General features: G+C 36.4%; 1 protein-coding gene across 1 annotated transcript in view; it reads left to right on the forward strand.

The window, feature by feature from the left end:
- Positions 1-12,263, forward strand: part of PPA2 (inorganic pyrophosphatase 2) — an 87,816-nt gene that overhangs the window by 29,442 nt on the left and 46,111 nt on the right. Inside the window, exons 6-7 of the mRNA XM_044224363.1 lie at positions 1,813-1,899; positions 8,016-8,142. Coding sequence (XP_044080298.1) covers positions 1,813-1,899; positions 8,016-8,142 — 214 coding nt within the window. The remainder of the gene's footprint in view (positions 1-1,812; positions 1,900-8,015; positions 8,143-12,263) is intronic.

Consider the following 12,263-nt stretch of genomic DNA (forward strand, 5'->3'; position numbering starts at 1 on the left):
TAGTTTCTTTAGCACATCAAGATTAATTTTGTAGCCTTTGTGACAAATGCTGTACCATATATTAACTTGACATTCTTCAGGGTATTGACTATGTCCTCTGCATCTCTATTCCTAACTTCCCACCCTGATTGGTACTCAATAAATATTTGCAATGTGAATGGATACCTACTTAGGAGATTCTGTGAGTGAGAGAAGGTATTAAAAAGAAGAGAATCGGGCGCCTGGGTGGCTCAGTGGGTTAAGCCGCTGCCTTCGGCTCAGGTCATGATCTCAGGGTCCTGGGATTGAGTCCCGCATCGGGCTCTCTGCTCAGCGGGGAGCCTGCTTCCTCCTCTCTCTCTGCCTGCCTCTCTGCCTATTTCTGTCTGTGAAATAAATAAATAAAATCTTTAAAAAAAAAAAAGAAGAAGAGAATCATGAAGAAGAATAAGGTTATATCTGAAAGTAATTCTCACTCAGTTGCTGTTGTTATCTAAACTTGGGCATTGTGATAGGATTAATACCTTGAGTTCTCATCCCATTGCCACCATTTAGAAAATGTGAGCATTGGGCAATTTATATTCTGTGTGCTTCAGTTTATTTGTCTATAAAATCGGTCAACAGTAGTACCTTCTCCATGGGTGTGTGTGTGTGTGTGTGTGTAGTTGTGTGTATCATTTAGAATATGTCTCTCCCCTATAATCAGTATGTAAGGTTAACAATAAGTTTATTCTTCCTATGTTTTATTTTTAATATTAGTATTTGAGGTAGTGAATGTTGTTTTACTGAATTTTTTTGTTTTTTTGCAAGGTGGGGTTCAGTTTACTCCTAAATATATTATAATTTGGGCCAGAAGGAAAATATTGGAGTTTAGCTAGGATTTAGCTGTAAAGAAGAGTATACTTTTAAAATTATCAATATAAAATTAGAGGAGCCAAGCTTGGATAATCTAAAATTGTCTCTGGATAACAGTCTTGAGGTGACACAGTCTCTGCACATCTTGTAATGTATATCTAAGGAAAATGATGATTTTAGGGAACTTCTGTAGTTCCATTTAGAATCAAGTAATTATGAGGCTTTTGGGGAAGGATGGTCCCTAAGGGATATTTAAATTTGATAACAAATTTCTCTTATGCTTTTCATTTATAGAAATGCTCATGTGCGTATTTTGTAACCAGAAGAGTATAATCTTTTTAGAAAACTTAAGGGTTGACATCTTTTCAGGCTTTTGTCAAGGTTTTGAGATTCAATGGCAAGGTAGAGAATTTTTTAAGTGGAAATGAAATGAGACAAAAATAGATTCTTCTTTTATTTGGTGTAGATTCTGTCTTGTTCTTTATGAAGGGAAAACTAGGTTTCTTCTAGTAGGAGTGATTTAAAGAATAGAAAGTTAATTTTCAAACACAGAGCGCCAGACCTGATGCTGTTACCATGTCAAAGGAAGCAGTGAATGATGGAAGCAACAGTTTCCGCAGCCCCTGGAAGCGGCGCAGATGGTGGGAACCTCTGAACTGAAACTTGAAAAGACAGCACGAATTTACATGCCGACTTAGCTTGGAAAAAGAGTATGTTTGGAAATACTGCCCACTTTCAGATGTGATTATACAGAAAAATGAGAGATGGAAGGAGGAAATACTATAAATCCGTCTTAATTATTGTGATGTTTAGGGTTGTACTGGCATGTTGGCTCAGAGCCTGTGTAATTTCTGAGGCTTTTCCGCTTTGGGTTACTACTACCTGTAAAGCTTAGTGCTCATGTGGAAAGATTAAGATCTATAATATAAAGAGTATTAACCACATTTCTGCTTCCTCTCTCCCCCTTTTCTTTTTTAGACTTGGGAAGATCCCCATCAAAAAGATAAGAGTACAGACTGCTGTGGAGATAATGATCCTATTGATGTTTGTGAAATAGGCTCAAAGGTTTGTTTTCTAGACTGTGTTATTCTATGTGTTTTAGTCTGTTCATGCTGTAAAATCTCCGTTCTCTTTGGGAGGCACCAGTTCTCCAGGTCTCCCCGGGCCTGGCCTATCGATTCCTCTGATACGAGTCCCTTTTTGTATCTTTCTTTCCTTCTCTTACGCTAGGGGTTGGTAAACTGCAGCCCAAGGCAAGTGAAGTATAGTGCACCATCTGTGTCTGTCAGTGACACGGTTATGCCCACGCACTTATGTATTGTCTGTGGCTGCTTTGGTCCCGAGGTTGAGAAGTGGCAGCAGAGACTGTACCATCTGCGAAGTCTAACATAACTACTGTCTGACTTTTTATAGAAAAACTTTGCTGAGTCCTGTCTTCAGCTTCGTTAGCCATTACCCAGACAGGATATTCAATACTGAATAAAGCCAACTCGGACTCTTGATATTTTTTGTTTTGTTTTTTTCATTTTGTTTTGCTTTGCTTTATTTTCCTTCACAGATACTGGTTGTTGCTTTGTTGTTTTGTTTTTTTTTAATAAAGTTTGTGGCAACCCTAAATTGAATAGTTCTGTTGGCACCATTTTTCCAACATCTGCTCACTTTGTGTCCCTGAGTCACATTTCGATTTTTTTTTTTTTTTTTTAATGTTCAGTTAGCCACATACAATGCTAGGGAGGGCTTGTGTTGTGATGAGCACTGGGTGTTGTATGCACTCTTGATTTTGTGTCTGCTTCCAGGTTGCCAAGACCTACTCGGGAAGAACAAAACCTACAAGTTCATAGGTTGCTGCTACTTAGAGAATTCTTTGTGTTTTGGGTCCATTTTTCTATTTTCTGCTGCATTTATTACTAATATTTGTTGTTCCCTGCAGACATTCGACTCCTGGCACTTCGTTTTCACTTAAGAGCAGAACATTTTGTCTTTAAATTTTGTTGAGCCCATAGGAACCAACAGATAAGAGCTCCCTCATCTCTTCTTTTTGGACTACCAAACTACCAGGATTTACAAACATTATTTCTTCCTTCCTTCCTTTCTTTCTTCCTTCCTTCCTTCCTTCCTTCCTTCCTTTCTTCCTTTCTTTCTTTCTTTTTTTAAAAAGATTTTATTTATTTATTTGACAGACAGAGATCACAGATAGGCAGAGAGAGAGGAGGAAGCAGAGAGCCTGATGCTGGGCTCGATCCCAGGACCCTGGGATCATGACCTGAGCTGAAGGCAGAGGCTTAACCCACTGAGCCACCCAGGCGCCCCTCTTGCCTTTCTTCTCTTATTGTGAGAACTGTCTTTCTTAGGTAAGACCTGGGCTTCTACCTGTGCTCTAGATCTTGTCCCTTCCTGACTCATGAAACACAGGATTTTCTCATCCTTTCCCTGTTCTCTATTCATTTCTCTTTCTTTATTGGCCTCCTCCCCTGTGCCTTCTTTCCCTTCACCTGAAGACTCATAAAAAGAGTTTTCAACACTCATCTGCATCTCCTTCTTTCCACTTAATGTTCAACCCGTTTCAAAATTGTTTACATGCCCCCAGTATTTCCATGAACTGCTTTCAAGAAAGGTCCCTGCTAACTTTTTTTTAGCCAAATCCTTCAGGCTTATTTCATAGACTTTGTCTAACTTGAACTTACCATGACATTTTATACTGTTCGGTCTGTCTTTCTTCTTGAAACAGTCTCCTCACTTGACTTTGCTTACATCATACTATCTTGGTTGTCCTCTAATTCTCCTTCTTTCTGGTTTGCTTTTAAGTCCTTCTCTCTAATTCTCAACTATTGTTTGGCTTGAGGGTTGTGCATTTGTTCAGCTCTTCTCTAATTGTATTTCCCTTGATTTTTCTTCCCTGGGAACAGGTTTTCTTATTTTTGCCTACTTTCGTTTTTATCTTTGACCCAAATTCAATATTTAGGACTTTTTTCTTTCTCTCAGTAATATTTATTGTTCAAGAAAAGTGTAGTTATATTATGGAAATAAAATCAAGCATAAAACCCTCATAATCCTCCTATCCCAATAAATCATACAGTTTTTTTAAAAGGTTTTATTTAGTTATTTGACAGAGAACACAGGCAGGGGGAGCAACAGGGAGAGAGAGAGGGGGAAGCAGGCTCCCCACTGAGCAGGGAGCCAGATGTGGGGCTCAATCTCAGGACCCTGGGATCATGACCTGAGTCAAAGGCAGATGCTTAGCTGAGCCACCCGGGCTTCTAATCATACAGTTTTTATCTTTCCATGCTTTCTTCTTCTTGGGGTAAATATGTAAATATTTTTATTTTGTTGGACATTTTTTTCCAGTTTATTTTCTGTTATACAGTTAATATAGTTAAAGGTTTTCCTGAATATAGCTTTTCCTTTTTAATTTCTTTTGGTAGAACTTGATATGGGAGGCAGGGTTTCTAGAATGGCCTCAAAGATGTCTGCCCTAATCCTGGAATCGATGAATATGGTAATATCTCATTCTCTTGGTTATATTATTTTACATAGCAGTTTAAAGAAGTATTCTCCTGGATTTTCCATGCAAATCCAGTGTAATTAAATGAGCCCTTAAAAGTAAGGAGCTTAGTCTTACTGCTGGCAGAAGAGGAACTTGGAGGTTCAAAGTATGAGAAGGACTGATATTCCATTGCTGGTTTGAAGATGGAGAAGGGGATGTATGAAAAGGAATGCAGTTGGTTTCTAGTTGACTAGAGCAGTCCCTAGTTGACAGCCAGCAAGTTAATGGGGACCTCAGTCCTACAGGTACAAGGAACCAAATTTAGGTGGATTCATTTTTAGAACCTTTAGATCAGATTCCAGCCTCTACAACACCTTGATTTTGGTCTTGTCAGGTAGTAAGCAGAGAATGTAGCCATGTTGTGCTTGGATTTTAGAAGACCCATGGAAACTATGAGATAGTAAATTTACATTGTTTTAAGGCTGTAGGTTTGTCATAGTTCATGACAGTAGATATATGGTATAACAGGCTTTAAGCGGTTTACTTTCCATGGTTTCCTTATATTGTTTGGGTCCAGCTGAAGTTTTAGCTCATTCAAATTGAAAATCGGCTTAGAACTTTTATTGTTGACCACTGTTCTCTTCTGCTCGTACCAGGCCCCTGAGAAGTTAGCGGTTGACTGGTGTGATCTGATAAATACATGTAGAGCCCAGAGAGAAAAAAATAATAATATTTGTAGGAGACCTTTTATGTTCTAGTTTATGTATGTGTTATAGCCTTTGCTCTTCACTTCAAGGAATAAGTGATATAATCTCCATTTCACTGTTGAGAAACCAAGTTCTAACATAATGGTGGGGAATCATTTGCCTAATATCACCTTTAGAAATGGTGAATAAAGAATTCAGCTTCATAATATTTAAGACTTAAAAATCCTCTCTTTTGAAATCTTTACATAATAGCTAGAAAAGTGGTAAGAACCCTAGTCTGATGCTGCCTAAAACCTTTGAGGCACACCTACATTGTTTTAGAATCTCAACTCATTTTTCAGTGGTAGACCCTGCTGGACACAGTAGTTTCCTGGGAAGGGTAGATTGGTAGTTTTATAATTAAACTGGAAAAGTAGATTTCATCTTATAGCCAATATAGTTTATTCCTTTAGTTAATGAGACCTGAAGTACCATTAAGTAAATATGAAGTAAGTGTTAATCACCATCTAAAGAACAGTTTGGTTGTTGTTGGTACAGTGTTCCTTTTTTTGTGTCTGACTGTATGAAGAGTCCTTAAATCATCTGTAAGGAACATAATGGGAGAAAGTGTCTTTGAACACTATGTTGTAAATGGACAGAGGGAAGGGAGCAAAGTCTTGAAAGTTGATAATTGAGTTAGAACCACATATGTAGAAATTTTTAAGGTTGTTGAAATTCCTTGAGGGATTATGTGTTATTCAGTTGGTGGTCTAACACTTTGTGTTCTGCCTACATTTGTTGAATTGATTTAGAGTAAATTGTAGAAAGTTCATAAGAATTTTACCATTTGTTCTTAAGTTCTTATTCTCAGTTTTTGGTTTGCCTGAGAGTTTCCTTTCCAGTCTTTAAAGGTGTTATAGCAAGACAGTGGTTTGTCTAATCCTTTTCTGTTGTTTATGAGATCCCAGCGCTTGTATCATTCTGATAAAACTTGGTAACCCCCAGACATGCTTTCTATTTGCCCTTGTAACTATAAACATCTCAAATCTGTTCTTATGTTGTATGAAGTTTCAAAATAAATTATTAATTTTTGTGAATAAAAATAAAACAATTTGGGGCGCCTGGGTGGCTCAGTGGGTTAAGCCGCTGCCTTCGGCTCAGGTCATGATCTCAGGGTCCTGGGACCGAGTCCCGCGTCGGACTCTCTGCTCAGCGGGGAGCCTGATTCCTCCTCTCTCTCTGCCTGCCTCTCTGCCTACTTGTGATCTCTCTGTCAAATAAATAAATAAAATCTTTAAAAAAAAAAACAATTTGCATTGTACTTTTAAAAACTATACATAATTCTTTAGAATTCTTTTTTTTTTTTTTAAGATTTTATTTATTTATTTGACAGAGAGATCACAAGTAGGCAGAGAGGCAGGCAGAGAGAGAGGAGGAATCAGGCTCCCCGCTGAGCAGAGAGTCCGACGCGGGACTCGGTCCCAGGACCCTGAGATCATGACCTGAGCCGAAGGCAGCGGCTTAACCCACTGAGCCACCCAGGCGCCCCAATTCTTTAGAATTCTGATACGACACCCCTACCACCAAAGTCTTCTGTAGGGTCTTCATTGGACCTGTTGACATTTTGGATGGATAATTCTTTTATAGGAGATGGTTCTGTTCGGCATCCTTGGCCTCTTCCCACTAGATGCTAGTAATACCTCCCCATTTTTGACAATCAAAAATGATTCCGGACATTGCCAGATAGTCTGTAGAGGGCAGAAATTGCCTCTGGTTGGGAACCAGTGATCTAGTTTATCGCTGAGTTATCCATTGTGTCCAGCCTTACACTGGTAATTATGTAGAAACTTCAGATTTGAACATTTTTGTTTTATAAAGGATCTCCTGGCATGAGGTGTGTAAGTCTCCCTAGTAAGACTTGAAACCTTTGAGAACAGGCTTCTTTCTTTTTACTGAATAGTGTTTAAATGGTGGTGAGTAGTAGAGTGTAAACATGTCAGTCTGGTTAATATAATTGTGCATATTTCCCTAAAAGTAAGATTTTACTTTATAAAGTCACACTAATCTTTTGTGTAATTAGTTACTACTAATTACAGATTCATGTAGATTTATATTAATATTTTAGATTCATTTTGCAAATGTTCTGAAAGGATTTATTTGACTTCATGGTTTCAGATCTGTTTTTTTTTTTCTTTTTCCTCTCAAATTTCAAGACACAAAAGTGACTTTTCTTTTGCATACCTTGCTTTCCAAATGTAAAAGCTGCTTTTTGAGTCATGAAGGAATTTGTTCCAAAGCATGTGTTCAAATTTTGGCTTGCAGTAAATTCTGTAGAGCAAACCAAACCTTTAAAAATAAAAGGATATAGAAAGGATGCATGCATATAAACCTGTCATTGGCAACTTGAGGGAACCACTGAAATAACTTTCTTTAACACATGGAACATCTGCTTCAACATCATGCAGTTTCTTGATTTCCTTTAAAATCTTTTTAAAGCATTTTGTGAAACCTTTGTTATCGGTATTTTAACTTGTTAATTCTTTCACTGCCATTCATCATCTTCTTAAGGCTGTATTCTAATATGTTAAAAATTTACTTTTCACTAGTAACTGATAAATGTGGTTTGCAAAAAAGCAATTTAGGAGGATTTTCAGGTCTCTTTTTTATCCCCAAGCAGCAAAAGCAAGCTTTAAAGTATGTAATGATATACATGGCTTTATTTTCTGTTTAGGATGAGTTTCTACGCCTAGTACATTAAATTTCAAGATATATAAATAACTTCAGTTTCCAAAAAGGGATCAAGGAACTTAATTCTAAAAGGGAATTCTATCCTGAAAGATAGAATGTTTATGACTTTTTAACAATCTTTATGACTGTTTTAAAATTATCTTTAATTTTTAAAGCTTATTAAATTTCAGTCTATAGTGTTTTTAATCTTTCACATGGGCTTTTATAATGTATGAGTAAATTTCCAAAACCTTGCAAATGCTGAATTTCTTTTTTCTTTAAAGGTTCTTTCTTGTGGAGAGGTTATTCATGTGAAGATCCTTGGAATTTTGGCTCTTATTGATCAGGGTGAAACAGATTGGAAAATAATTGCTATCAATGTGAATGATCCCGAAGCCTCAAAGTTTCATGGTAAGTCTGTAACTTTCCAGAAGTAGAAGTAAATTAGTATGTCATTGGAATTCTTAGATTTTAAAAGGGTCTCATCTGAAATACAATGTATATATTTGGGAATTAAATTTGTGTGTTTTATTTTGTTATTCAGTCTCCATACAGGTGGTACTTCAGACTAAGAAAGTACATACTACGGGATTCCTTTCTCCTTCCCTCTATTCCCTCCATTCCTTCCCTCCTCCCTCCCTCCCTCCCTCCCTCCCTCCCTCCCTTCCTTTCCCATCCTCCTCCTCCTTCCCCCTGCCCCTTAAATCTCTGTTTTGTGCACTTGGGTAACAGGAAGAAAACTAAGGGAGTAGTGTTGATCAAGGATATAATCTGTGCAAAAATGGGGGAAAAGGTAACTGCTCTTTGACAAAATTTTGATGTCCCAGAAATAGCTTGGTATGATAAAGAGTTGACTTTCTTTGGAGTTGGACAGACCTCAATTTGAGTTCTTTGCTACTTCCTGCCTGAGTGACTTTGGGTAGATCATTTAACCCCTTTCAAATTCAGGTTTGTTCTACCTCCTTGTGAGCTTATTGACAGTAAGAGGTGATTTACTAAAAGCATCTGACTGTCATGTATCGACTGTTAAAAATATGGCCACTATTATTATTCTTTGACTCTTTCCCCCCTATTTATCTACCTTTTTTTCTTTCAGTTTCATTCTTTTTCAGGTTCCTGGTTCCCTTTAGACTTCAGTTCTTATCTGGAAAATACATCATTTCTGAATTGACTGAAACTCATTGACACTTAATGTGTAACCTCTCTTAATTTTTGTGCATTTAAAAACCTTTCCTCGTGCATGGAACAGCCAGAGATTTTACGCCATTCTTGCATGTAATTGAGAAAAGAAAGGGTCTGGTAAGGTGAAGTACAAGTAACCTCAGGGGCAATACTAAAGCAGAAAAACTACAATTAAAATAGGAGACTTGAGTCCATAACCATATATATTTCTTGTCCGTCTTACTACTTTACCTGGGTTTCTTTATTGCCATATTTCTCATGTATACGTATGTGAGAAGAGGAAAATACAGTTAACATTTTTTTAATAGGTTAACTGCTGCTCAGTTGAGAACTGGTAATATAATGGTGCAACAGCACAGCCAAAACAAACCCACTAACTAATCAATTTGTGATTTGACACCCTGAAGTCATGAAACTGCTAAGAGATTCCCCCTTGAAACTGGAGAGGCTGAAAGCCTGAATGAAATTATTTGTTAGGTGGAATACACTCTTCTTTAGCCCAGTCTTGTTGTGGATACAATTTAACTTTTTAAGCTCTCCTCTTATGCAAAGCATTGTACCTGTTCTAGTGCATATTACTATTCTTAATCTAAAAGGTGCTCCAGGGATTTAAATAATTTGCCCAAGTTTGCACATCCATTAAATAGTAGAACCATGATTTGAACTCATTTCTGATTATAGTGTCCATTGTCTACCTCTAGTACTATATGAAGCAGTTCATACTTGATTATAGTAATACGGGTTTTCTAACTAGCAGGATTGAAACCAGATTACATAAGGCTAAGTACCTTACCTCCTTCTTGAATTCCCCAAGAATTAGAATGAAAAATTTTAACTCTCTTTTAACTTTAATTCTGCTTGTATCTTGAATGGAGATGACTTTGCACTTTGGCATCTTCTGAATTTTTTTAGTGTATGCTTATACAAAAAGACATGCAGAAATACTGAAACTTACTTAGGTTGAGCTGACATCAGACTAGAATAATTACAAGAACTGGTTTTGAAAGAAAAAAGGACTTTTTTCCATTCCACTAGGAGAAACACATATCCTCATCAAAAAAATAGAAGCGCTTCTTCAAAATACATTTTAAAAATCCTAAAATTAAAAGATTAGATGAGGGCTATTGACATACTTTGCTCTGAAATGGTATGCTTACATTTGTTTTGTATTTATTTCCTGAAGGAGTAAGGTATACAGAGGGAAAATGGGTATTACTTACTTGAAGGATATTTGTATAGTGTTCACTCTGGATAGTACCTGAAGTAATAACTCTTCTATATCTAGAGTTTGTAAAGTAAGTTTTGTAGTTTTAGGAGTTGTGTTTTCTTCTATTACTTCTCATTCTTTTTACCTTCACATTATTGTAATGGATTCTACATATCTTTTTTGAATTTTCTTTCTTATTTTATAGTGACCCAAGGAATAGATGCAGGTACAAAGTAAAAGGCTGAAAAAACTGTAGTATAAATTTTTTTTAAAATAATGAATCATGGAATACTGGATACCCTACAGAGGAGCCTTTATTTTTAATTCAAACTCAAGTTTTGATTTGTATTTACTATGTCTCCAAACATTATCCAATGTTCTCTCAATTATTTCGGACAAAAGAAGAGTTGTCCTGCTGCTTAAGCAAATGTTAATGGACAGATACCCTTTTTTTTTTTTTTTTTTTTAAGATTTTATGTATTTGACAGAGAGAGAGAAATCACAAGTAGGCAGAGAGGCAGGCAGAGAGAGAGAGGGGAGGAAGCATGCTCCCTGCAGAGCAGAGAGCCCGATCTGGGGCTTGTGGGGCTCGATCCCAGGACCTTGGGATCGTGACCTGAGCCAAAGGCAGAGGCTTTAACCCACTGAGCCACCCAGGCGCCCCTGGACAGAAACCATTCTTAAGCTTAACTTTTTTCTTTATTACTTAGCCTGGTGTTGTCTGTGTTTTCATTAACACCTATTAAAGGGGGATGGGCATTAGAGGGGATGAGAATGGAGAGATGCTCAGGAATTGAAGACGTTGAAAGCTTTCTAAATTTGTGAAGGAATTTTTTAGAAGATCAGTTTATGTGATTTAATTATACTGTTTAATAGCTTTCTCTTATAACAATCTATCTTCTATAATTCAACAGGAGCTTAAATATTATAAGCACATAACTTATTTTATATGATGTTACAGGTTAAAAATAGAACTTCTGCAGGGGAGGGGGGACCCTAGCATTTCTTGATTTTGAGATGAGATGAAATGCCTATTGTAACAACCTATGATCTTATTACAGTAAGATAAAAATGTATATTTGGTGTCATGATTAAATATTAACTAGCAAAAATATTAGCTAACAGATATTAAAAATTGTTGCTGTTCTGTCTCTACATATTTGAAAATTAACAATATATAATCTTCAATTTGGCAATATTTTTAAAAATTTTTGATGTGTCCCTTTTAAAATTAAAGGATTGTGGATGGTATTTTTAATTATAAAAATAATCATATACTTTGAAATAAAACTCAGAAGTATAAAAGAAAGGTATATGAAATAAAAAGTAAAATTCTCCTTCCCACTTCTCATCCCCTGTCTGACTTCTCATCTCTTCCTCCCCATGTTTTTAGTTCTCCTGAGTGGTTGCTTCTCTACTCAAAGCATTGTACTTACACCTCTCTTTCTTAATTTATGTTTTTTCCCTTTTGACTCCAGTTGCTCCTTTGAAAACCAAAGGAATTTAACTTCTTAAACATTTGAATTTTGTTACCATATTTTGTCTTCGATTATCTTAATAACTCTAAGCATTATGCGTTAAGCTCTATTTATTGCTTCATTAATTTTGAACAGTAACATGTGGTTGCTGTATAGAACTAGGGCATTGAGGTTTCTGTGTTATTTCTTTCTTTTTTACAGACCAGCTTCTCTGTATTTAGACATACAGCGCTAGACATACATAGCGCTGTATGTCTAAATTTATAATGTTTAAATTCTGTTCTTTAACTGTTTTTTTATGTTTGACATCTTGAATCTGAAAATTGAAAAATAACAACTAGCATTTACAGTCTTCATGTGAATATTAGTTACCTCCTCTTATTGAAAGACTAGTTACGGACATGAGAGAACAGCTTGCCACACAGCAATCATCACGGGGCTTCTTTCAACTGCCCTGGCTTAATAGTTCTGTTTTTTCTTAGATTCTTTCATGTCCTCTTTTTTTGTTTTCCATTTTTATTGTTGGCCAGTATACATTTCCCAGAATTCTTTAAAGAAAATGCATGGAAGATTGATTCTGAGTCCATACATGTTAGAAATGTCTTTTTTGGTCACCTTCTCCTTAAATAACTTTGATATATAATGCAGTAACTTTAAATATAAAT

Source organism: Neovison vison, chromosome 11 (assembly GCF_020171115.1).
Source record: "Neovison vison isolate M4711 chromosome 11, ASM_NN_V1, whole genome shotgun sequence".
In the NCBI taxonomy this organism is placed as follows: Eukaryota; Metazoa; Chordata; class Mammalia; order Carnivora; family Mustelidae; genus Neogale; species Neogale vison.